The sequence below is a fragment of the Vombatus ursinus genome, unplaced genomic scaffold (genome assembly GCF_900497805.2).
Source record: "Vombatus ursinus unplaced genomic scaffold, bare-nosed wombat genome assembly UNPS02014779.1, whole genome shotgun sequence".
Taxonomy (NCBI): domain Eukaryota; kingdom Metazoa; phylum Chordata; class Mammalia; order Diprotodontia; family Vombatidae; genus Vombatus; species Vombatus ursinus.
The window spans coordinates 60488763-60514834 of NW_020954557.1; the positions used below are offsets into that span (position 1 = coordinate 60488763).

General features: G+C 35.8%; 1 protein-coding gene across 1 annotated transcript in view; it reads left to right on the plus strand.

The window, feature by feature from the left end:
* The first annotated feature begins 13333 nt into the window (after positions 1-13333).
* The window catches only part of LOC114045630 (coiled-coil domain-containing protein 148-like), a 194003-nt gene continuing 181264 nt past the window's right edge, over positions 13334-26072 (plus strand). Inside the window, exons 1-3 of the mRNA XM_027865705.1 lie at positions 13334-13385; positions 14969-15087; positions 24816-24919. Coding sequence (XP_027721506.1) covers positions 13334-13385; positions 14969-15087; positions 24816-24919 — 275 coding nt within the window. The remainder of the gene's footprint in view (positions 13386-14968; positions 15088-24815; positions 24920-26072) is intronic.

Sequence of the window (26072 nt, forward strand, 5' to 3'; positions counted from 1 at the left end):
TCATTAGTTTCCACTTGCCCAATTCTAATTTTGAAGTTTTCTTCAGTGAGCTTTTGTGCCTCCTTTTACATTTGGCCAATCCTCCTTTTTATGAGTTCTTCTCTTCAGTGAATTTTTGTACCACTTTTACCATTTGGTCCATTCTGTTTTTTTAAGGTTTTATTTTCTTCATTATTTTTTTTTTGTGCCTCCTTTACCAAGGTCTTGACTCTTTTTTCATGATTTTTTTTTTTGCATCAATCTCATTTTTCTTCCCTCTACCACTGTTACTTGTTTTTTTGAAATCTTTTTTGAGCTCTTTCATGGGCTGAGCCCAATTAATTTTTTTTTTTTTTGAGGCTTTGGATGTAGCCGTTTTGACTACATGGTCTTCTTTTAAGTTTGTGTTTTGATCTTCCCTGTCACCATAGTAACTTTCTATAGTCAGGATCTTTTTTAGCTGTTTGTTCATTTTCCAGCCTATTTCCTGACTTTTAACTTTTTGCAAAAGTGGGACTTTGTTTCTGGAGTAGAGGAGGCACTGTCCCATGCTTCAGACTTTTTGTACAGCTGTTTTCAGAGGTAATTCTGGGTAACCTGTAAGTTTTCAGTTCTTCCAAGGTGGTATGATCTAGGGAGAGGTATGTTTATTGCTCTACTGACCTGTGCTCTGATCTGTGACCGACCACAAGTATTCTCTGAGCTGCCCCCGCCTCCCCCAATCTGTAACCAAGGTCCCAGCTCCCCTAAGGCTGAAAACTCTTCTTTACCCTGGGACTGAGACCCAGTGCTGTTACCCAGCTCCAAGTATGGGCAATGCAATAGTCCCACCCCTGTTGCCAGCAAAGGCACCCTTGAAACCCTATACTCTCGTTCTTCTTGTTTTACCATCTGTGGGCCTGTCACCACTGATTCAGTTGCCCTCAAGGCCTGCTGCTGGTTTGCTGGACTGAGCTCTAGCTCTGTGTAAAAGTCTGTTGACTTTTCCTGCTAGCTTTCTAAGTTGTTTTGGGCTGGAAAATTGTTTCATCCTGTCCTTTTGTGGGTTTTGCCACTCTAGAGTTCATTTTGAGACATTATTTAAAGTTGTTTCTGGAGGGTTTAGGAGAGAGCCCAGGCAAGTCCTTGCCTTTTTCTCTACCATTTTGACTCTGCCCTCCCCACTTAAACTTTTAAAAAAATTAATACTCTCTCTTTTTAAAAGAGAACATTGAGGTAATACAAGTAAAACAGGAATTCTCTGCATTACTATTCCAAAGCCTTTCCATCTATATTTTCTACTCAGGGTCCCAGGAGGATTTTTCTAGTATCTTTTTCTAGTGCTATTGACTCAAGTCTCAGCCAGTTGTGTTTCCTCCACTCTTTGCTACAAGTGACTAGCACCCCAGCTCCATATAACCAGTTAACATCAATTAGCTTTTACAAAGAGATATTGAATTTGAAGATAGAGCAAAAATGAAAGTTATAAACATTTCCTGCAATATCTCAGGGTCTTCTCTCCTATATAATATCAGTCTCTGAGGAGAGGGGTCTCAGACTTAGAATAATTTCTGCATGGCCCAGGTCCCCCCAGATTCCATGTAGTAAGATTGCTCTGCTCCAGCCTCACCCTTCTGGAGCTCAGCAGGTACCTCTGCCCTTAAGGGCTATAGGAGGTACTCTGAGGTTTGGGGGGAATCTTTTCTCTAATGTCTTTTGGTTTGAGCCCTCACAAGTTGTGTTCTCCCTACTGTTAGCCAGTGAATAGCTAACCCCCCAGTTCCATTTATCTGCTTAAATTCAATTATCTTTTACAAAGAAATATTTACTTTGAAGATGTTTGAGATGGCCTGGTGGCACAATGGACAGAGCACTATACCTGGAGTCAGGAAGATCTGAGTTCCAATTCAACTATAAACACTTAGTAACTGTGTGACTCTTGGCAAATCACTTAACCTCTCTGCCTTGGTTTTCTCATTTGTAAAATGGGGATAAAAATAGCACCTACCTTCCAAGGTTATGAGGATCAAATGAGATAATATTTCTAAAGCACTTTGGAGTACTGAAAGTATTATGTAAATACTAACTATTATAGTGAGAACAAAAGTATAAACATTTTTCTTTAATACTTTGGGGGTACACTTTTACTATATCACTTTAGCCTCTGGGGAGTTCCTACATAATTCCCACACAACATTGGTTTCATCAAGTTCATGTTCAAATGTAGCATTGCTGCATTGTCTCATCAGCTACCACTGGGCTAGTTCCCAGAGGTCACTGTTGATCACTCCTTGCTCCTGGAGAATTGATGCTAAGCTGGATGCAAAACCCAGTGCCGAACTCCTGGTATCATAGATTCCTAGAGACTTGTTCTCCTGACCTTTTAAGATTTAGAAGGTGGGAGCCTCCAAATTAATCTCTTTCACCTAAGATGAATAAACAAATGATGAGGCAACAAAAAACTACCTATTTTAACAGGGCCACACATCAGCCTTAGGGAAGAAAAGACCCCAGGCCTCTCTCCTTACAGTATTATCTGTTGCTGGATGCCATTAGCTACCAAGTCAAACCAAAAACAGAGATCCCTGAAGAGAACAGCCAAAGAGAATGGCGGAGACTAATTTAAGGCCTTTTGAAGACATTTCAGTTCTGGTTCTGCAACTGCAGCCTATCAAATAGACAGTTGTCCCTCATGTTGTTAGCAGACCTGATCCAGGAACACAAATGTCTGAACAAACTCTATGTTCTCTAGAGATAAGGTACTTCCATTATATTTTATCGTGACTCTCCTGGAAGCAGGCTCTCCAACCTCTTCTATGTAGGGAAACACTATAAGAAATGTTCTATACATGTGCCAGTTCCTTGTTCCACATACATATGTGCAAGGATAAGAAAAGTCTTTTTTAAACTAAAAAAAAAGTAAAACTGAAAATTAATAATAAAAGTTTTAAAAAATACACTATCAATGTGGTAAAGACTAGTGGTCTGGAATATATAGAGTATTTCTAGTGTTGATAGATTCCAACTGCAAACCATTTAATTACTCAGGGACTCAGTTTCCTCTAATACTTGTATTATCTACCTCATAGGGTTGTTGTTAGAAAAACACTTTGCGAATAGTAAAGCACCACATAAATGTGAATTATTTTTAAGTTACCTTAACTGATTGCTAACCTGTGCCTCAAATCCCCCTTTCCTATTTATGTGGAAAATATATTAAGTACATAAAATCCATAGAATTTTAGAGTATGAAGTAAAATGCATCCTTCCTAGTTAAAGCTGAAAAGGGAATTTTATCATAGCAAAATGTACTACCTGGATTAGATTTAGATCACTGCATTTGAACTAACATTTATGATGTTGTATGATTTTTCACAAGGCTCTAGTTTAATAACTCACCCATAAAATATTTCTGCTTGCAAATCAGTATTGTATGATTCCCATAACCAGTTAATTTTTTATTATTCTCTTTTTTTCTCTTCAATTGTGGACCCAGCTCATTGTCCATCTGCAATGTCTGTTCCAGATATATGTACTAATGGACCAGCAGCCAACATATCAGAGTCTGGATAATAAGACATTCTTTATAGATTTTTTTTTTCTGCATGGATAGTAAGGCTGGACTTGTGAGCAATTCTGGATCTCTCCAAAGTTGATGCAAGTAGCACAAGCTTTTCCCTAAAACATTAATATTCTTCTGGTGAGAGGTAGTGTTACATAGTGGATAGAGAATTTGCCTTAAAGTTGGAAAGACCAGGGTTTAAGTCCTCCCTCTGGCACATACTGGCTGGTCAAGTCAGTTTACCTCTTAATATCTTCCAAGGGTGGGGAACCTGTGGCCTTGAGGCCACATATAGTCTTCTAGGTCCTCAAGTGGGGTCCTTTGACTGAATACAAACTTCACAGGACAAATTTTTATTCCCCACTCCTGCCCTAGGCAACACTCTGAGACTATAAGCTACAGAGCAAGTGTTAATACATATTGATAATGGGAGTTTCCTCATGGAGACCAAAGAAATCACAAGTCTAGATCCTCTTCCCAAATTCAAACTTTTGGTGATGCTGTTTGGCTGTAAGTGATGGAACATGATGGTTTCTAAAGAATTAATGTTAGAGGTTACTCAAAGAGCACTGAAGAGGTACATGGTGTGTGTGTGAGTAGCCCGAGGCATATTAGCAATGAAAAATTACAAAGAAGAAGGAACATGAAGGATTTTTTTAGAGATTTATATAACCAGAGAAGGAAATAGGTCTGTCTTTTAAGGCAGAGGATAACCTGTGGTTCCGTTGCTATCCATTTAATGTCAAGAGATTTAAAGGAAGATCCCCAACTCCTTGGAGAGGTTCCCTCCCAGTGGAGTATTTACAAGAGGAATAGACAAGATCTTATAGTTCAGGATGAAAGAAACGTGGATAGATTATGATCTGTACCATGTGTGGGACTTTCCATTTCAGTGAGATCACAGATCCATCCAAGTTTCAACATATTATTTGCTATCAAAGCATTCTTAAGAAGTCTCAATACTATAAATTATAACCTTAGAATTGGAAGAGATCTTACAAGTTATCTACTCAAACCTCCTGTTTAAAGCCATTGATTCCCTATTATTATAAAGTATGTTTCCTTAAGGTGATGATTTTTTTAAGGTGATGATTTTTTAAACCATAAATTTACACAGTTAAGTAACTTAGTTTTTCTGAGTTGATGTATTGTGAATTTTAAGTTTAGAGGTAACTGGCTCTTCCTCAGTTTATTGGAAGAGATTCTATGAGTTAATCTTCAGAGAAGATGGAAGAATATGAAGCTAAGAACTGTATAAAGACTGTCTAACCATATAAATAGACCTCTGCTATTTTTGCTCATCTCTAGAGAAGTGCCCTAGAGTGATTGTGTGAGATCAAATATTTTTAAATGTTTTTAACTCTGTAGCAGCTCTGTAATCATTAACTTTACATTAAAATGTTTCCCCAGCCCTCTAGCACTTTAAAAACATCAAATATTACATATCAACATGCTTTTCCTAAACCCAAGTGGCTAAGAAAACACATCTAACTACATATGTATATGTATGCATAATATGAATATTTAAAAATAATTGAATTGATCTAAAATGGCCAACACAATAAAATTCATAAACGATTTTGAAATGTTATATAGTATGAACATGGAATAATTTCTAAAAGAGATCTAAAATATTTAATATTTAAAATTTTCTGTTCACATAGTAGTGTTTATTTAGATTTAGGAACCAAATTATTCCAACTATAGGCCAGTGATTTTACTAAATTTTTCAATAATGAATATCAAATTCAATTGTGATGAGGCAGTAGACTAGGGGGTGTGAGGAGACCTGAATTCTACTTAAGGCTCTGCCCTCAATTAATAATAATGATAATAATGGTATCTAGCATTTACAAAGTACTTACTAATATGCCAGGCACTGTGCTAAGCACTTTACAATTATTACCTCATTTGATCCTTATAACAACCCTAGGAGGTAGGAGCTATTATTATCCCAATTTTCCAGATGAGGAAACTAGGACAAACAGAGGTTAAGTGACTTGCCCAGGGTCATGCAGTTATAAGTGTCTGAGGCCCAGTTTGAATTCTGTTCTTCCTGACTCCAGGCCTTGTGCTCCAACCACTGAGCCACCTAGCTTGAATTTAGGGTTAGGATTAGGATTAGAGGTAGATATCTCCCAAACTCACCTGATTTGAGGGCTGTTGGTGACCCTCAACTTGATTTAGCCCATCTATGGAGATAGGTTTTACTAAGGTGTGGCCGCTGCACATACTACAGCTTCTTAGAGGCACAGGTGAGAGTTGAATGTCAGGTAGACACCAAAGGCAGATGAGCTCCTAGAAAAGGGCTGAGCAAGCCCTCACACCAGAGGTGCTATTCCTCCCTGAACACCCCAAATACCCCATGGCGTTATTACATGTGTGCTGAATCCTTTGAAGTGGAGATGTCAAACACAGCTACATGTGGCCTGCAACACTCCCAAGTGTGGCCAGAACCAGGGAAATATTTGAAAACAGTTAACAAACTAAATAAAAATTACAATAAAACTAGACAACATTACATTTTAAAACTAAGTTAATATGTAGCCTGCAGGGATCCTCATTAGTGGCCTGCCTTTCTGTTTGAGTTTGACTCCACTGCTCTGGAAGATTAGAAGCAGTACAAAAACCAACGTGGCTGCCCAGGATTATTGAAGGGAAATAACCAAAGTATTATCCTGGCCTCCCAATTCCAGTGTCATAGTCTTTGTTACCATGAATTAAGAAAGATGAAATAGCATGTCAGTGGGTGATTCAAGCTGGTCAATCAGAGCAATGTAGGTCTGCACACAGACTTCTACCAGGGGAGATTGCAAGCCTGCAATTAATCCAGTTACTGGTGGACTAAAATGAAAACCTAGTGAGAGCCGTTTGGAGTTTTGATTAAAAACAATTATGATATTGTTTAGCACCTTAAGTACTCTTCTGTCACAAAGAGAAACAGCTTAGCATGATGGTTACAAAGTCTTGCTTTGGAGTCAGGAAGAGATAGATTGAAGTCCCACTCCTAAGACAGATTGGTTGTGTGATCCTGGGCAAGTCCCTTAACCTTTTATTGTAATGTTCCAAGACTCCAAGTTGCATAAGAGGAGCCCATTTGAACTGGTTAGCAGAAGTTCCCAAAGTGGACAATACTACCCCCTGGGGGGGATGCTGGAATGATAGAGGGTGGGCAGTACTAGCCTTGGGTGCAATTGGGGAATATTGAATAAAAGTAATGGGGCGGTGGAAGCATAATATATAAAGAAGAGAAGAGAAGAAGATTTTTAAAAAACATTCATACATGTGTCATCTATTGTGTAACAGAGTTAAAGTCGTAGTGATTACATTATTTTTCCAAATGAACACACAAAATGCAAGTTATAAGCGATCAGTGGTCAAGTCCACCAACAGGTCTTAACAAGCAAGTGTAGACAGGTAAGTGTGTCACGTATTGTTGGGAAGTCCAGCATGTGCTGCAGGAATTTGTGCATGTAATGACTTGTTTACAATATGATACTATACAATTACATGACACAATATTGCATCATAAAAATTTCAATGTAGGAAAAAATCCACAAATTTACGATAAATTATTAAATATATGTCATTAAAAATTTTGTTTTGAAATGATGCAAATTTTAAAAAAAGATGCAAATTTAATCAAAGGTTTAAAGCTTTCTAGTGGGGCACAGAGTAATAATTTTTTTTTTGGAAAGGGGGTGGTAGGCCAAATAAGTTTGGGAACCTCTGGATTTTTTTAAAAAAAAATTTTTAGAAGGTCCAATTTTTTTTAAAAAATGCTGTTACAAAGTGTTTTTTTACATTATCTCATTATTCTTCACAGGAGCCTTTGAGGTAGATAATACAATTATCATTATCTCCATTTTTACCAAGGAAGAGACCTCTGGTTAAGTACTATGCCTAAAATCACATTTCCAGTAAGTGGTAAAACTGGACCTCAAAACCAGCTAGCTGTTCAGGCCAACATTTAAATGATTACTATGTGTGGAACACTGTGCTTAATTCCTGAGGAGACACAGAATTTAGGGAAGACATGAAGTCACAGTTTACCAATCTAAGTCTTTTTCTGTCATGAGTTGAGTGGAGCAACGCAAAATTGGTACAGCACCAAGAACTGTTACTAAATTCTGCTGAGGGGGAGGTGAAAGGGGGTGGGCTACCGCCCACAAAGTTAGCTGGATATAAGATGGCCTCTCAACATTGTTGAGGTCCTAAGACCAAGTCACTCCCTTACCAAAGAACCTATAGGAACCATATATATAATCATATTAGCAGCATGTTATGTTGGTAGGATAAGCAGGTTTAGTTGCATAAAGTAGGCTAGACAAATTTCTATTTGCCTATGTCACTAGGCAGATTTTTCAAGATTGGTAGATCAGTGGATATAGCCTGAGCAGTAGGTCTTCTATTATCCCCATTTTGTAGTTGAGGAAAACAGAAGTTAAGTGATTTGCCCAGGGTCACACAGCAATAAGTATCTGAGGCCAGATTTGAACTCAGTTCTTCCTAACTCCAGTCCCAGTGCTCTATCCACTGTGTCTCTGAAATCTGGCACCACACATAAGCCATGCACCCCACTCATTAAACTCATGCCTCTGCCAATTAATTACCTGGACATTGGAAGTAGAATGGTGACAACTTCTATAATTGCAATAGGTATCCCAGAGACAGGGTTTTAGGCTTATCAACAAAACCTGCCTAGGGGAGTGGTACCTACTGTTTCACCCCCAGGTCAGGGACTATATGAGTTTAATTTGGCCACACCCCATCTAATTACTAGAGTTTGTGGAGGCAATCTGATATAATGATATCAGGCTATTACTTAGCCTGTATTTCTCTATAATTGCCACACAAATAGAATGAATGTTATTAAATTTCTTGCTGAAATCTGTGTAAACTCTAGATATAAAACATTCTCTGATCTTACTAGTCTAACCCTTTTTTAAAAAAGATTGTATTTATTACATGTTTGTAGTAGTAAAGAACTGGAAATAAACACTGATTGGAGAATGGAAAAACACATTATTCCATGAATATAGTAGATTCTGTGCCCTAAGAAATGATGAATATGGAAAAATTCAGAAAAGTATGGGAAGATTTAGGTGAACTGATTCAGAGTGAAATAAACAGATCCAGGAAAACAAAATATACAATGATTACAATGATATAAATGGATATAATGATCAAACAAAACTGAATGCAATATATTGAACAAGTCTGGCTCCAGAGAAGAGATAAGAAACTGTACCTCCTTCCTTTCATTCCACAGGTTAGGGATTATGAATGTGGAATATTGAAAATGAATAATAATGACAATAGCTGGCATTTATATAGCACTTTAAAGTTTACAAAGCACTTTACTGGTGTTAACTCATTTGATCCTCACAACAACCCTGTAAGTGCTATCATTATCCCCATTTTACAAATGTGTAAACTGAGACACAGAGATATTAAGTGAATTGCTCAGGGTCAAATGGTAAGAGTCTGAGGTGAGATTTGAACAGCTTATATTGTCTTGACTCTGAGTCTAATGTAGTCGATTTTCTGATATTTTTCTTTCAAATCTTTGTTACAAGGTAAAGCATGTTGGATGGGTGGGAAGGGGGCATATTTGGAAATGAATGTGATATAAAACCGAAGGAATTTTTAGAAAAATAAACTAGATTATTCTGGTATGGCAGAGAAATCTGCTGACATAGAGGCAGCACCCACATAGGTCCACAGATTTTTATCTGAAACAGAATGATGTGAGACCCTGCCTTGACTCATGAATAGAGAGGAACTGAAGAACCAATTATGACAACTGCTACTTCCTTCTCCCTTTGAAAATTTCTGTTATCACATATACCACCAGGTAGAGTAGTGGAATAAAGAATTGGACCAGGGGTCAGGAGGCCAGGTTTCTTGTAGTTGTTAAAGAAGTTATCTACTTTCCTTCCAGTTATTTGCTTTGGGCAGTGGAGCATATGGACTTTTGGGGAGATAGTGCTCATGTTTCTTCACCAAAAAACTTTTAAGGGAAATGGAATGGAAAAGAGAGATAAAGTATTTATTAAACATTTTCTGTATGCTGGCACTGTGCTAAGTCCTGAGGAGACAGAAAAGTGACACCATTTTTTGCTCTCAAGGAGCTTACATTCTGTTATGAGGAGAAAACATATATATAGGAGGGTCCAGCTTCACAGAAAGTAGAAAGGCCAGGGGGTACTTAAGATCTGGTAGACAAAGTGCCAATGAAAATGTCAAGGCTGTAGAACTTTGGGGAGCAGTGGTAGGAAAGATGATCCCTGACTCTTGGGAAGAGGTTAGTAGGGTTAAGTATTATAGTGGAGTTGGGCTCTGCTTTATCTCTTATGGGGGGGGGGTGGTGAGGTAGTCAGCATCCAGCTGAGAAGGGAGATGCTGAATCTAAGACTCATGTATGGATCTTCTTTGGCAATAGCTAATAGGACTCTTGGCAGTTTGAGCTGTTCTAAACAAACTGGTTTGAGACTTTTAATGAGGACTATCGAATATATAAATTTGGGAGAGGTGGAGATTCAGCTCAGTATAAACATGATATTTACAAAAAAAAAAAGGATTCCTATACAGTGAAAACAGACTCCTTAAAAGTAATCCCAACAATATAAGATACATAATTATTTCTTTTTTTAAATTTTTTATTAATTCATTTTAATTTATCAACTATCACTTCCATATGCTTTTGAGTTTAAAATTTTTCTCCCCCTTCCTCCCCACCACCTTTCCCAAAACGGTGCACAATCTGATATAGGCTATACATATACATTCCTATTAAACATATTTTCACATTAGTGATGTCGTAAGTAAAAATTAGAACCAATAGGAGGAACCACCAGAAAGAGGAAACAAAACTCAACAGATGAGAAAAAAAATAGCAATTTAATTTCCATAGTTCTTTCTTTGGATGTGGATAGCATTTTCCATCACGAGGCCTTTGGAGATGTCTTAGATCCTTGTATTGCTGGGAAGGGTTAAGTTTATCAATATTAGTCATCGCACAATGTGGCTGTTATTGTGTACAACATTCTCTTGGTTCTGCTCACTTCACTCAGCATCAGACCATACAAGTCTTTCCAGGTTTTTCTGAAGTCAGCTTGTTCATCATTTCTTATAGCACAATAGTATTCCATTACATTCATATACCACAACTTGCTCAGCCATTCCCCAATTGATGGGTACCCTCTCAATTTCCAATTCTTTGCCACCACAAAAAGAGCTGCTATGAATATTTTTGTACATGTGGGTCCTTTTCCCATTTGTATGATCTCTTTGGGATATAGCCCTAGAAGGGTTATTGCTGGGTTAAAGGGTATGCACATTTTTATAGCCCTTTGGGCATAGTTCCAAATTGCTTTCCAAAATGGTTGGATCATTTCACAACTCCACCAACAATGCATTAGTGTTCCAATTTTCCCACATCTTCTCCAACATTTATCATTTTCCTGTTTTGTCATGTTGACCAATCTGATAGGTGTGATGTGGTACCTTGGAGTTGTTTTGATTTTCATTTCTCTAATCAATAGTGATTTAGAGCATTTTTTTCATATGACTATAGATGGCTTTAATTTCTTCATCTGAGAACTGCCTGTTCATATCCTTTGACCATTTATCAATTGGAAAATGACTTGTATTCTTATAGATTTGACTTAATTCTCTATATATTTTAAAAATGAGGCCCTTATCAGAAAGACTGGTTGTAAAAATTCTTTCCCAATTTTCTACCTTCTAATCTTAGTTGCATTGGCTTTGTTTTTGCAAAAACTTTTCAATTTAATGTAATCAAAGTTATCCATTTTGCTTTTCGTAATGTTCTCTATCTCCTGTTTGATCATGAATTCTTCTGTTCTCCATAGATCTGATAGGTAAACTATTCCTTGCTCTCCCAGTTTGCTTATAGTATCAGCCTTTATATCTAAATCATGAACCCATTTTGACTTTATTTTGGTATATGGTGTGAGATTTTGGTCTACGCCTAGTTTCTGCCATACTCTTTTCCAGGTTTCCCAGCAGTTTTTTTTTCAAAGAGTGGGTTCTTATCCCAGAAGCTGGGGTCTTTGGGTTTATCAAATAATAGATTACTATAGTCATTGACCACTGTGTCTTGAATATTTAACCTATTCCAGTGATCCACCACTCTATTTCTTAGCCAGTACCAAGCAATTTTGATGATTGCTGCTTTATAATACAATTTAAGATCTGGAATGGCTATGCCACCTTCCTCTGCATTTCTTTTCACTAGTTCCCTTGATATTCTGTATTTGTTCTTCCAAATGAATCTTGTTATTATTTTTTCTAACTCTATAAAATAATTTTTTGGTAGTTTGATTGGTATGGCACTGAATAAGTAAATTAGCTTAGATAGAATTGCCATTTTTATTATATTAGCTCGGCCTACTCATGAGCAACTGATGTTTTTCCAATTATTTAGATCTGATTTTATTTGCATGAAAAGTGTTTTGTAATTGTGTTCATAGAGTTCCTGGGTTTGTGTCAGGAGGTAGAGTCCTAAATATTTTATAATGTCTACAGTAAGTTTAAATGGAATTTCTCTTTCTATCTCTTGCTGTTGGGCTTCATAATTATTTCTTAAGGAAGATTAGAAGTGGGTTGCCAATATGTACCTGTCTTGCTTCCAGCAAGATTTCTCATATAGCAACCAGAAAGGAATGAAAGAAACAAGTTAATAGCTACCATTTTGACTACCAGAAGATGAGAAAGGAAGTAGACCGTCTTGAGCAAGACTCCCAGGAATCCCTGTGTTTTAGCCCAGCCTATGCTTTCCTTTCCAGGCAGGTCCAATGCTCATGTATCCTCTATTCTAACTCCTTCTCCCTGGGGCTTGGAGGCAATCTCCTAATGTCTGTGCTTCAAGGTCCATAGGCCTGTATTAATGAGACAAGTCAGTTTTGAATCAAGGGAGACCTGCCCTGTCAACAAACAGCCATCTCCTCAATCCAGTCATCATGACTTGTTGCAGCCCACAATCTTTCTGTCTGGAACCAAATTATGGCTCTTGTCCCAGATAGCTAGAAGGGAACTGTCACTGGGGAATTATGATATTGCCAAGAATAGCTATGCAGGCAGACTCCTAACGTGACTTTTTCCTCCAGAAACTAACTAGTCATGTGACAACAGACAATCCTTCACTTCTCTGGGCCTCAGTTTCTTAATGTGCAAAACAAAGATTTAATTGATCTCCAAGGTCCTTTTCAGCACTATATGGGACATAATTCTAAATGCTTAAAAGTTTTCTGTAGTGGTCCAACAAAGAGAATGAATGCAAATTTATAAGGAGATCAGTGTTATTTCTTAAAGAGCCCAGAAGCCAGGTGCATTTGCCCTGGAGTGTGCCTCATTCAGAAGACATCAATTTAATAAAGTACTCAATTATGAAAAAGAAGTAGAACATTACTTAACCAATGACTTTATTTTTCGATTTCCATGATGCCTTTTCTTCAAAAAGCTCAAGGCAATACACAAAGGACTTCTCAACAATAAAATATTTCTCAGTTATGGCAGCAGTAAAACAGAGGAAGTAGTTTATGAGCAAAGAGAAGGAGAGTAGAGCCCAGGAGTAAGGAGGGCACAGAGGCAAAACTGAAGGGAGTTTCAGGCATGAAGAATGGTTAATTTAAATAATGATATATCAGAAGTCAGAGCTGCTAGTCCAAATCATTTTACATTTCAAAATCAAAGTACACAATGTTCAAATAAATCAAAACATTTTGGTAAGCTTTAAGATAACATTGTAAATTTTCAGCTGTCAATTTTTTTTTTGACAGATGAAACATGAATAGAGGAGACCTGCCATTCATTACAACTCAGAAAACTAATGACATTGGTATGTTTTTGTGTGCCTTATAGTATGCCTTAATGATTCCATGAAAGTTTATACAGTATTGATATTACATGAGAATAAAAACAATAATCAGATCTGTAGTACTGAAAAACCTCATTTGCTGGGAACTTTTCTTGCAGAGAGTATGCTTTACTCTTTTTAATATTTATAAAAACACTCATGTTTGACCTTTAGTCCCTAGGTCATCTTATACTTATGTAATCACTCCTTTTATCCGCCCCCCCCAATTTATTTAAATAGTATAGAATCAGTCAATCACCTAACATTTATTAAGTGCCTGTTATGTCCTAAGCACTATGCTAGGTGTTGAAATCCATACAGAATGAAGGAAAATTTTGAGTACTTGTACAGATTATTAAAGCCATAGCACATTTTTGTCTGAACTTATCAATCATGCTTTTTGGCAAGGGTTCTTAACGTGAGGTCCCCGAACTTATTTTTTTTTAGAAAAAGTATTTGGATAACTATTTCAATATAATTGTTTTCTTTTATGATCCTATGTATTTTATTTGGTGCAGTTAAAAACATTAGCCTATGAAGGAGTCCATTGGCTTTACTAAACTGCCAAAGGGATCCATGCAAAAAAGGTTAAGAAATTCTAGTTATTAGTATTTGATTATGGAAGTATCTAGCAGTTATCTCATTTTGGCTTTATCAGCATTATTAACATGTTTGTAATTATTAATCCATGATATTACAAAAGTTTGGGAAAATTGCCATAAGATTTATTTAACTTTCAGGTTGGACTATATGTGTTAAGTTCAGTTGAAATAGCTAGGGGTTTTCTTTTTAAAAAATATTGTTCTGGTGACTTATCTCATCCTAGAGGGGGAAAGAGGAAACCTATCACTCTTCTTTTAAATGAAAGGTGGAAGTATACAGAAGTGGAATATTTTAAATACTATTAGACATATTTCGTTTGTTATGTTTTGCTCTAAATTTTCTTTGTCAACAAGGGAGGATTGAATAGGAGTAGAATATGTTGAGAAATGATTTGGTTATTTAATAAGACAAATAAAATTATCATATTGGGGGAAATGTTCCTGTGGTTTTGTTTTGACTCATAGTAATATAATGCTTAAATATTATTCCTACTTGTGTCCTGACAAGCTTCACAACAACAACAAAAAGTATGGATTAACTGTAAATTTACTCTTTAACTTGTCTGCAGAATTTGACATTTTCTAAAATCTAACTTAAGAGAGAGGGAAGAGATAGGTTGTTAAATGTGGATAATAAAAAAGCAAAAGATATCAATAAATATATATTAAAAAAATAAACCTGGTTTCGATTGAGGGATTCTAGAATTGAACTTTTGGTGTTGATTATAAGTAATTTAATGCAAGAAATGTAATGGTAATTTTGCATTTCCTCAAATAGTAGTTCTAAATGTTTAAATAGATTGTCTGTGTAGAGGTATTATGAAGTATTTTCCCAGCAAGTGTTTCTTTCTTAAAAATATGACTTGTAGTGAGTGTGCAAGTATAGATTTAAATGAGCTTCCAATAATATAATGTTATTTCTTAACAATTAAAAATGACTTTTATGTTTTGGGTGAAAAATAGACAGCCTTAAAGTTCGCCTGAAAAATGGATTGAGTTCCAAGTATAAACCAGTAGACTATCAGCAATTATATGCAATTACTGAAGCAAAAAAGCTAGCATCTGCTTCTATACAGTTAAAGGTAAGGCACTTTTTTTTTCTTAGAACAATTTCTTAATCAGAGAATGTAACAATCAAATTATTTAAACTGCTCCACATGGAAATGCCTATTTTGTCATAAAAGTCCAAAGAAAACACTTGTATTATTTTTAAAACTCCAAAATAATTGTGCTACTTTTTTCCCTGAACACACTGAACTTGATTTTCATACAAAGCAGATAGTTATATGACTTTGACAGTTTAAATCTTTTGTTGAAAAAAATTTCAAGGGCAAATAAGTGCTGACTAACTATTAGTTATCCACAAATGGAAATAGCTTCCACAGTTGTAAACTTCATTTAGAAAAGCTAAGTATAAAATGGATGCCTGTGCAGTTGAATGAAAGATATATTTTTAAAATGTCTTAACCATACAACACACTATACAAGTGAATAGACGTTGTTTTTACAAAATGTGCTGTTTAGAGTTGTTTACACTACTGCTTTGCTCAGTTGAAATGAGTTTTACATATATGTAAACTACCAGGACCCCAAACAGGCTAGCCAGCCAACCTTACCATTTCAGCTAGCTGGTGAAACCCTTTCTGTTCTTTAGTTGATTAGTTGTATCTAACTCTTGCTACCCAATTTGATTTTTGTTTGTTTTTTTGGCAAAGATACTGGGGTTTGCCATTTCCTTCTCCAGTTCATTTTACAGATGAGGGAACTGAAGCAATTAGGGATAAATGACTTGCCCAGGATCACACAACTAGTAAGTATCTGAAGCCAGATTTAAATTCAGGTCCTCCAGACTCCAGGAGGGGCATTTCTACCTACTGAGCTATCTACCTGCCCTAGTGAAGCTATTAGGCATGTTTTAGTCTTTTTTTGAATGCCTTTTTTTCTGTGGCTACTTGAGGATACCTGAGTCTTGGTTTGTTTTTTTTTATTTTTAGGCAAGTGGAGTTAAGTGACTTGCCCAGGGCTACACAGCTAGTAAGTGTCAAGTGTTTGGTCTGAGGTCACATTTGAACTCAGGTCCTCCTGAATTCAGGGCTGGTGCTCTATCCACTGCGCCACCTACCTGCCCCTATCATTCTTATCATAGCACTGAATCATTGACCAAGAATCCCTTCAAATTATCCTGAAGACTCCACTTGATGAAACTTCAAAGACACTACTGAGAAAGATGGTGAAGGAATTGTGCCTCTAGTTGTCATGCAGATCAACTCAGGAACCAGACCAAAAGGGGCCAGGTGGGGCCATTGGCCTTTTTTATATATCCCTGCCTTTGTTAGCATTTCTGCTAGCAACAAATGCTAGGTTTTCCTACAATTGTATGAATGATCAATCTACAAATACTTAATAAGGGCCTTCAGTGTGTAGATCACTTTGCTAGATGGTGAGTTGGGGAAGAACTGCAAAATTTAGAAAAGATATGGTTCCTGTCCTCTTGGACCTTATCATCTAGCAGGATGATAAGACACAAACACACAAATATAACAATATTATATGATAAATGTGTCAGAGAGATGCAAAACAAAGTGCTATGTGAGATCTGAGGCAGAAAGTTGTTACCAACTACGGAGGACCATGGAACACTTTGTGGATAAAATGGTTTCTGAGTTGGGCTTTGAAGGATGAGTAGGAATTCAGTTGGTGAAAAGTAGGAGGAGGGAGAGTATTTGAGGCTTATAGAAGAGCATGAGCAAAGACAGAAATGAGAGTACCAAATCCATTTGGGGCTGGGGGTGCAGGGCAGAGACAAAGCAGAGAAGCTCATTTTGTCTGGAGTTCAGAGTGTGTGTTCAGTCTGGATGTAGGATGCGGACTTTTGCCTGAACACTATTATTGCCTGCATACCCATACATTGCTTGTGCCCTCTTACTCTCTGAGGATTTCTGCCTTCTGACCTATACTTACTATTTTCTTGCCTCTGTGCTCTTCCTCATCAGCTTGGACTTCCAGATGCTGACTCTGCCTTACCTTTTCTGATAGCTGTATTTTGCCATTCCCTTCAATTTGTCTTAAAATCCGGATGCTGATTTTGGATTCACAGTACTCTCAGGTTCCTTTTTTCAGTTATGATCACTCAGATTGAGACCTCTTGCCTTTGTTTTGTACGTGTTGCCATGCCATGCTGGCTGAACCTGTCTTCTAGTCTTAGCACTTCTCCTCTAATCCTTCTTTGCATCTCTGGTGTATGTTACAGTGCCTGATACATGATAAGCACCTAATGAATGCTTGGTGCCTAATTGACTAATCTGGTCCTAGTGCTGGCTAGCTAGCACTTGCAGATGTTTGGAATAGTTGCTAACAATTTAAAGATGAGAGCCCTATATAGTCATTTGAAACTAAAGTCCTGAAAATCCCATGTGAATATCAATTTATTTCTGTAAAATTGGAGAGAGTATTTTGAACGTTTGTATTATAAATAAACATTACTTGAAGAGAGGAACAATTAGCTTCTTTATGTTCAATGAAGCTCATGGTATTCAATAAATATTTAACAGTTTGAATTTTGACAGTGGCATTTTAAAGCCAAATAAAAGCTAAGAAAAATAAAGTAAAATTCAGTTTTTTAATAACTTATAAATCAGCTGCTTTGAGAACTTGCTCTACACGTTATCTGTAATTGTGTGACCATTTAATCTGTAATATTTATTCTTATGAGAGACGTCTACCTAAACATAGCTGAATCCTTAATTTGGGAACTGGGAAACTGGTTAAAATGGGATTTTATGTCCTAGGGTCAAATGAGAGCATCTTTATAAAGCATTTTGTAAATTATAAAGTGCTATATAAATGTATATTAGTAGAAGGAAAAGAAGAGGAAAGACGATAAGAAGAAATACTTTTATAAATAGCTCACTAAACAAAGAGAATAAACTGCTTGATGTGCAAACAGAATGGGGAAATAATGCTTTTTAAAAAAAATTTCACCAATAAATTAAAATGAGAAATAGAGCCAAAATTTGAAATTAAAAATTGAGTGAAAGTATGTAGAGTGGGCATCTATAGAAATAGCCTTGGCTTTTTTTCAGTTTTGCAATTCAACCTCCATTTACATGTGCTTTTCATTTGGATGTGCATGTCACAAAGCAAGGTTTTGTTAAGTTGTCAGTCATTTTTCGGTTGTGTCCAACTCTTCATGACACCATTTGGGGTTTTCTTGGCAAAGATACTGGAGTGGTTTGCCATTTACTTCTCCAGCTTATTTTATAGATGAGGAAACTGAGGCAAACAGGGTTAAGTGACTTGCCTAGGGCCACACAGCTAGTAAAATTTTGTATACAGCCATTCTTTTTTTATGAAGTACCTTAAGGAGTAAAAAATTAATTTCTTACTTTGCTGCAAGCAGCTCCTTAATCGTAGACTAGTATTTTAAGCCAGTCCTAATAGTGATGGCTCTTGGTGATGGTGGTCCTCTGTCTGCTTTAAAGATCACGTGTAAGAGAACTATGCAGAGTCTTCATATTGGCAGTTTAAGTTGGATATGTTTTATCTGCCAAGATGTTTATGACGATACTGTTGAAATCACTGGGGAGACGAACTGGACCTGTGATTTCAGTGGTTTAAGAAACCCTAGATAAGGAAACTCCTTCTATCAATGCAGGTTGGCACCTTCTTTGCAATTTTTAGTCTTAGAGGGTTGCCTTGAGGACTTAGAGGTTGAGTGATTGCCAGATTTTTCTGGCTTTGATATTAGCTCACTATTCACTAAACATTTTGTCTCTTTTACAAAATTCGCAAGGAGTATGAACTATTTTGGAGCTTCATGAAGATTGAATAGTTATTGATGAATGTATTCATACACATAGATATTCTGTATACATTATAACAATACATTCAATTTTCAATTATATTTAAAATTTGTGAGTTTACTAGAATTTAGCAGAAATCACTTGCCACCTCAAAGATGTCAGTAATTTCTATTGCAGCTTACCCTGTGATAATGACTTGGAATCAATTGGAAGCTTGTTCTTGAAAAAGACACTACATTAAATCTTTTAGTTAGTGAATAGAGCGCTTGACTTGAATACATGAAGATCTGAGCTCAAATCCTGCCTTAAACCCTTACTAGTTATGTGACTATAGGTAAATCACTTAATAGCCATGTGCCTCAGTTTCATAATATGTAAAATGATAGGGTTGGACTCTGATCTCTGGGTCCCTTCAGATTCTAAATATATGATCCTAGTTAAGTAACAGGTTATATATATATATTTTTTTTTTTATAATTTTTGCCTGAGGGTGGAAACAGAAGAAATCAGCAGGTGACAAAAAAAGCAAAATGTTTAGCTGTAGAGAGTAGAAGCAGCTAATGAAAAATTGGAGATTTATTTTGACTTTCACTGTCTACTTAATTGACCTCATCCTTTCCCCATGGGCAGCAGTATTGATTTTATAGCATCAAAATGTATTCTTCACTTTTACAAGTGCAGAGTCATTTTTATGTATGTTAAACAGAGATCAAATATGTCAAAACAACTTGAATGTTCTATTTATTTATCTTAGGCAAGCTCTGATGATTGTAGCCCGTTCACAGGTAGATGGAGCCTTAAGTTCTATTGTAGCAAGTCCCATGATAACAGTTCACATTTACAAAGCACTTTGGTGCAGTTATCATTCCCATGATGCAGAGTAGGAAAAACATGTTCTGAGAGATTAAGGGATTTGCCTGTGGTCACACACTAGGAAAGAAGGAAGTAAACACAAACATTATTAAGCACCTACTATGTGCCAGGAACTCAGCTAAGTATTTTACAAATATTATCTCATTTGATCCTCACAAGAACCCCCATTTTGCAGTTGAGGAAATTGAGACAGACAGTGGTTAAGTGACTTACCCAGGGTCACACAGCTAGTAAGTGTCTGAGGCTAGACTAGCTGCCTACACATAGTAAGTGTTGGACTTATGATTTGAACCCTAGTCTTCCAACTCCAAGCCTAATGTTCTTTCCACCAGTGTATATTGCCTATTAAAATAGGCAACAGTAGTGTGTGATTTTTAGAAATTCTATATAGTTTTATTTTTAGTGTTTCTCAGGTAGTAGAGATTTTGTCTTCAGAATGTTTTGTATTATGTAGTGATGGAAGATATTTCTTTACTAAATTTCATAACTAGTTTCTATCTCATAAGGTTGTTGTAAGAATTGAATGGAAAATACATAGGTGAAATTCCTTTGAGCTACCATGAGATACAATGTAGGCAGTAGTTCTTACTATCAGCCTTTTTTTTAAACTGACATATGTTTATATAGTTACTGACAAAAATAACGTATACAGAACGTTTGTGAAAAGTCACATCTGGCAGTGCATTGTACATTTAAACTTAGAGCTTAAAACTAAATATGATTCAGTGTCATCCCAATTGAATTACTAAAAAAAAGTTCATTTGGAAGAACAAAAGGTCAGGAACTTCAAAGAAACCAAGGAAAGAAGATGTGAAGGAAGTAGATTCAGCAATATCAGACCTTAAACTATACTATAAAGTGAGAACATTGTTGAAGAGCAAAAAGAATAATTTTGATTATTTTAAATTAAACTTTTCTTGTTTAAATAAAACCTATGTAGCCAAGAATAGAACGAATGCAAAAAACTGGGAAAAAAGCTTTCATAGACAATCTCTCAGATAGGATGTGATTAGGTTGGAATATTGCTGTAGTGTAGGAAATGATGAGCTGTTTGATTTAGAAAAACATAGAAAAACTTGGACATATGAAGGAATATGCTATTGACCTTCAGAGAAACAGATGATAGGAGGAAATAATCATAGTACAGTCTTACATATGGGTGTATGAGTATATATGTGTATGTGTATAGATATCTATGTATATTATATATATGTATATATGTATGTGTGTATATGTATATGTATATATATGTATGTATTTCCATGCTTAATTGTAGACTTCTTTAGGATGGTGGGGGGAGGAAAAAATAAAGTAAAAAGTGCACAGCAGAGAACAAAAGAAAACCACAAGGAAGCAAAGAAAAGTTGGGCAGCTTTGTAAACAATGTGTAGTATTTATTTTATAGGTTTTCTTGAAATGGATACTTACTGCTTTATATTGAATCCTCTTTTATGGTCTGCTGTGTACATGGCAATTTTTTTTTCTTTTCTCATTTTGTGTTTAAGTTTAAAATAAAAAAAAAATCTACAAAAAACCCCTAAAGATGAAGTAAAGAGGAATATACTTCTCAACAACTTGACTGACTCATTCTTCTTTCCTTAACTTTGTAACAAAATAGCTCTTATTTTTTTCTTGCATTAATTTGTTTTAAAAGCCAGTAGGTGTGAGCCACTAATCATTTCTAGATAAGTAACGTAATGATATGTTTGGGCTTTAGTTCTATTTTGTGTTTACCTAGTATTGCATATTTAAGCATTATAAGCTATAAAATACTTTTTTCTAGGTCTCTAAGGTCACTTTTAAAAGAAAGATTTCAAAAATTTTGAAATTTGATTGACCTTTTTCTTACTATGCTACCATATCAATGAACATATTTGAAGGAAAAAATGCTTTAGTTATCATCAATAGTGATGATGACAACTAAATGAAACAAACACTCATTGTCTCTTTACAAAGAGTACCATGCTAAGTACTAGGATTGTGGCTGAAGCCATACTAGTAATTGAAATTGCCAAGGGAGATAATATATTTAGAGAAGAGGGAAAAGGACAGAACCTTGGGGACAAAGATCCAAGAAGAAAGGAGGTAAGGATTTGGGAGACATTTGCATATAGAGGACAGTTAACACTATGGAAACTGAATGAGATTATCACAGGAGAGAACAGAAAGAGACTGAAAACAGAAGTTTGGAGAATGATTAGGAAAAGGAGCCAATGAAGAAGATAGAAAAATACTTATTAGAGAGAGGAAGATGAGGGAAAGGAAAATATGCAGCAGGAGGGAGTGGGAAGTAGCGTCCAGTGCTGAAGAAGTGGACAAGAGAAGGAGGTTTGAAAAAAGCCACTGGATTTGGTGATAGAGGGGCAGCTCTTGAGGTAGCAGCCTCAGCATAGTGATGGTGGTAAGGAAACCTGATTGGGAAGGGTTGAAAGCATATTTTGTGGTGAGTAAGTGGTGACATCAAGTGTAGACTGCTACTTCACACCTTTTGGTAGTGAAGAGGAGGTGTGAGGCAATAAGCATTTCTATAATGCCTACTATGTGCCAGGCACTGCATGAATTACTTTACAAATATCTCAGAACCATGATGGTAGCAGGACGGAGTAAAGGGTTAAGGTAAGTTTTTGTTTGTTTTTTTAATTTTTAAATTTTTTTAGTTTTAGAAAGTTTTAAGTTTTGATTACATCACATGTTTAGAACTGAACAGAACGTTGAATATCGTTTTATTGAAATTTCTCATTTTACAGATAATGAAACAGACCTGGGGAGGTTAAGTAACTTGCTGAAGGTTACCCAGATAGTATGCATTAGAGCCAGAATCCGAAACTGAATCCTCTAGTTCCAAATTCAGGACTTTTAAAAAAAGGACATGAAAGATATGTGAGGTGGGAGGACAACTGCAGGAACAATGTCCTGAGGAAGGGTGGGAGGAAAAAGGGAAGAGAGCAATACACAAATGCAGGAATTTGCCTCAGCAAGGATATTTTTTCTGAGATAGCAATGGAGAACAGTTGGGTGACACCAAGAATTTTTGAGGACTGGAGGAGGGAAATTGAAAGAGCTTTTATTGGGTAGTCTCAGTCTTCTCAAGGAAGTAGAAGACTGAATCATCTCTCCTAAGTGCGGGGAGTTAGTGCCATGCTTGGGCTTGAAAAAGGAAGAAAAATTTTACAAAGTAATAATGAAAAATTGTAAATGAAAGGCTTGGATTTGTTTTTAAGCTTTTTTCTTGTAATGGATGGTTAGCTATTTTGTTATCATATACACTTAATTCTGACTCCATTTCCAAGACAGAAGGAAGGTAAACTTGAGGTCAAGGTAATTTGTGATTTTATTTGTGTATGTCAGTAAAAGTAACCTGCATTAAAATATTCCTTCTTAGGAGATACCTTTTGATGCTTCCATATCTTCAATGATGATTTATAAAAGCTTTCAGGTTACTAAATTCTATACTAGAATTGAACATTAATTATTGTTCTGCTTGGCCCAGAGGGTGAAACTAAGAGTAATGGGGAAAGTTACGAGGGAAAACTTGATGGAAGTTTTACGGAGGGAAAAACTACCTAAAAGCTTCTTAGAGTAATTCAACAATGGAATGATAAGTGGTGGATTCCTCTTTTTGGAGATCTTCTAGCACAAGAGGATGACTGCTTGTCAGGGATGTCATAGAGGGTACTGTGACATAGTGGAAAGAACACTGGATTTGTAAGTTAAAGGACCAGGGTTTGAATTCCAGTTCTATTATTTAATACCTGAGTGACACTGAGCCAGTGACCTGTTGGAGCCTCAAGTCCTCATTAGTAAAATGAATGAGTTGTTCCAGATAGCTGCTAATGTCTCTCCAAACTCTAGATCTGTAATTTTGTGATCCTTTCTTAACCAAGTTACTTAACCTCCTTGGGCCTCAGTTTCCTCATATGTAAAGTCTGAACCAGATGACCCTTGAGGCCCCTTGCAGCTCCAAATGTATGATCCTATGAAATCTCATAACTTTCTTCAGGATAGAAACTAATGAGTTTCTGCCATTATATCCTTGTTAACTAGCACAGGGCCTGGAATTTTCCTTAAATGAATTTGTTTGTTTGTTTTTCAGTTTGTGTCTGACTCTTCATGACTGCATTTAGGGTTTTCTTGGCAAAGATATTGGAGTGGTTTGCTATTTCCTTCTCCAGCTCATTTTACAGATGAGGAACTGAGGCAAATGGGGTTAAGTGACTTGCCCAGGGTCACATAGCTAGTAAGTGTCTGAGGCCCTATTTGAACCCAGGATTGTGTCATCCTAACTTCTGGCCAGGCACTCTAGCTACCTAGTTGCCTTAAGTGAACAAATGTACTTATTACATCAAATTCTGATTTGTTTTACAAAATGAAAAAGCATCAACATAGAATTATATTAATGCAATTGATACTTAATAGAGCACTGATTATCTGGCCTCTTTAAATAAGGGATACAATATTATTTCATATCTTTTCCAAACTTCCCCATTCTTGTTATTTTGTTGAAGATCTAGAAATACATTTTTGATTAATTTATGTTTTTTCTGATATCCTTGGAAAATTATTATATGTTTTTTAATGCTGGGAAAGACCTTAGAGATGATCTAATCTTACAGTCTCAATTTACAGATAAAGAAACTCAGTCCCAACTATCGTTAGATATCACCCAGAGAAATAGGTTCCCTGACTCCAAACCCAAGGGTCTCATGTACAATGATTAGGACATTTTCCATATGCTTGAGGATATTTTTATCTTCATGTGCTTGGGAAGGAGGTGGGCAATAGCATTATTTTATCTTTTCCCTAAATTGTATAAAAGCATCATTTCCTACATTGAGCAGGATTTAACACCAGCTACTTCCCATTTTAATCAATATAGTGCCCATTTTATGTGTCCTCAGATTGAGAAATATACTGGCGTGAATTAATAATGAGAGAAACATTTTCTACTTATTTTCAAAGGAAAACATAGCTCACTCTAGAGCAAATGTGGGGAGAATAAATCTGACTTACATGTAACATTCTAAAATGTTGCTACCATATTCTTAAAAGTCAAATTTAAAAAACATTTCTTTGTAAAAGATACATTAGGAAAAAAAAAGTTGGTCCTTCATTTTCTTTTATTCCTCTGAAACTAGATCACAAAAACAGAGCAGACTTCAAAAATTTCTAAAGACCAAAGGCTAGTAAAACAGCATAAGAAAGTATGGTGGCTGGAGTACAAAAGGCTCCATGAAATCAGGTAAGAAGTGACAAAATCCCAAATGTTCAAACTGAGACAATGATTTTATCATTTAATTCTTGATTAGCATTAAATGAATATGTTGATGTCCCAAAACTTTCTGTTTTATTTAGCCTGTTACAATTAAAATTTAAAGTTGCAATATAAATAAGTACCTAAAAGTTCTAGCTCTGTCATTTCTTCAACTTGATTGAGATTCAATAGAAAAATACATGATTTTTACAGTTGTTTAAAAATATATCATCCTTTCAATATCCATAATGATTAATATAACATATTCATTTGTTCCCTTTTTGTGGCCATCCATGTCTACAAAGTTTAAGCATCATTAACCTACTTAAATTTTATCATCACTAAGGAAATTTAGAAAGAATAAAAGACAAATGCTATACGGTACTTATTCTTTGGAAAATGAAAGTTCTTTACCAGAGAGAGACAAATAATAGAAAGAGTTAAGAATGTTTACCCCCCTAAAACTCATATAAATGCTTTTAAGATATCAAATTTTTATTAAACATGCACTTCACTAATATTGTACAAACATTTATGGGAGAATAGAACTTTTGTTGTAGTAAGCTCTTTTATTATGCATATCCAGATTCAAATTTCCAAATACCATCAACTTTACTTTGAACTTAAATTTTAACACCCTGTTGAGAAAGGTTCCCTTACTCTGATAAGTAATTGCTAAATGTGGAGTATCCAGTTCAAATTTCAGTAGGGTGTTTATTATTTTTAACTTATTTAAAAACAAAATATATATTGACATTTTCCATATACTCTGTCATGAAAAAAATCTTTAAATCAAACTAATTTCCATTTTCCCCCTCCAAAAAAAGTTCCATTATACAAATGGAAAGTTTGAACCCATTGGAAAAAATTTTTGTGAGGTTCTGTTTAACCTGAAACGTGATAAAAAAGAAAAGTCATTTGGCAACTTTAATTACAGTGCTCAATGATGCAAACTCAAATATAAAAGGGGACACTAGGGAGGGATTTTTAACTTTAATATTCTACTCCTTCCCTTAATATCTATATTAGATTGTTCTTGAGCTTGACGGAAATTATATGAACATATCATTATAGAGAATAGCACTTTAAGTGTAGGGTGACACATAGATGATTAAATTGAAATGATCAAATGATAAATAGT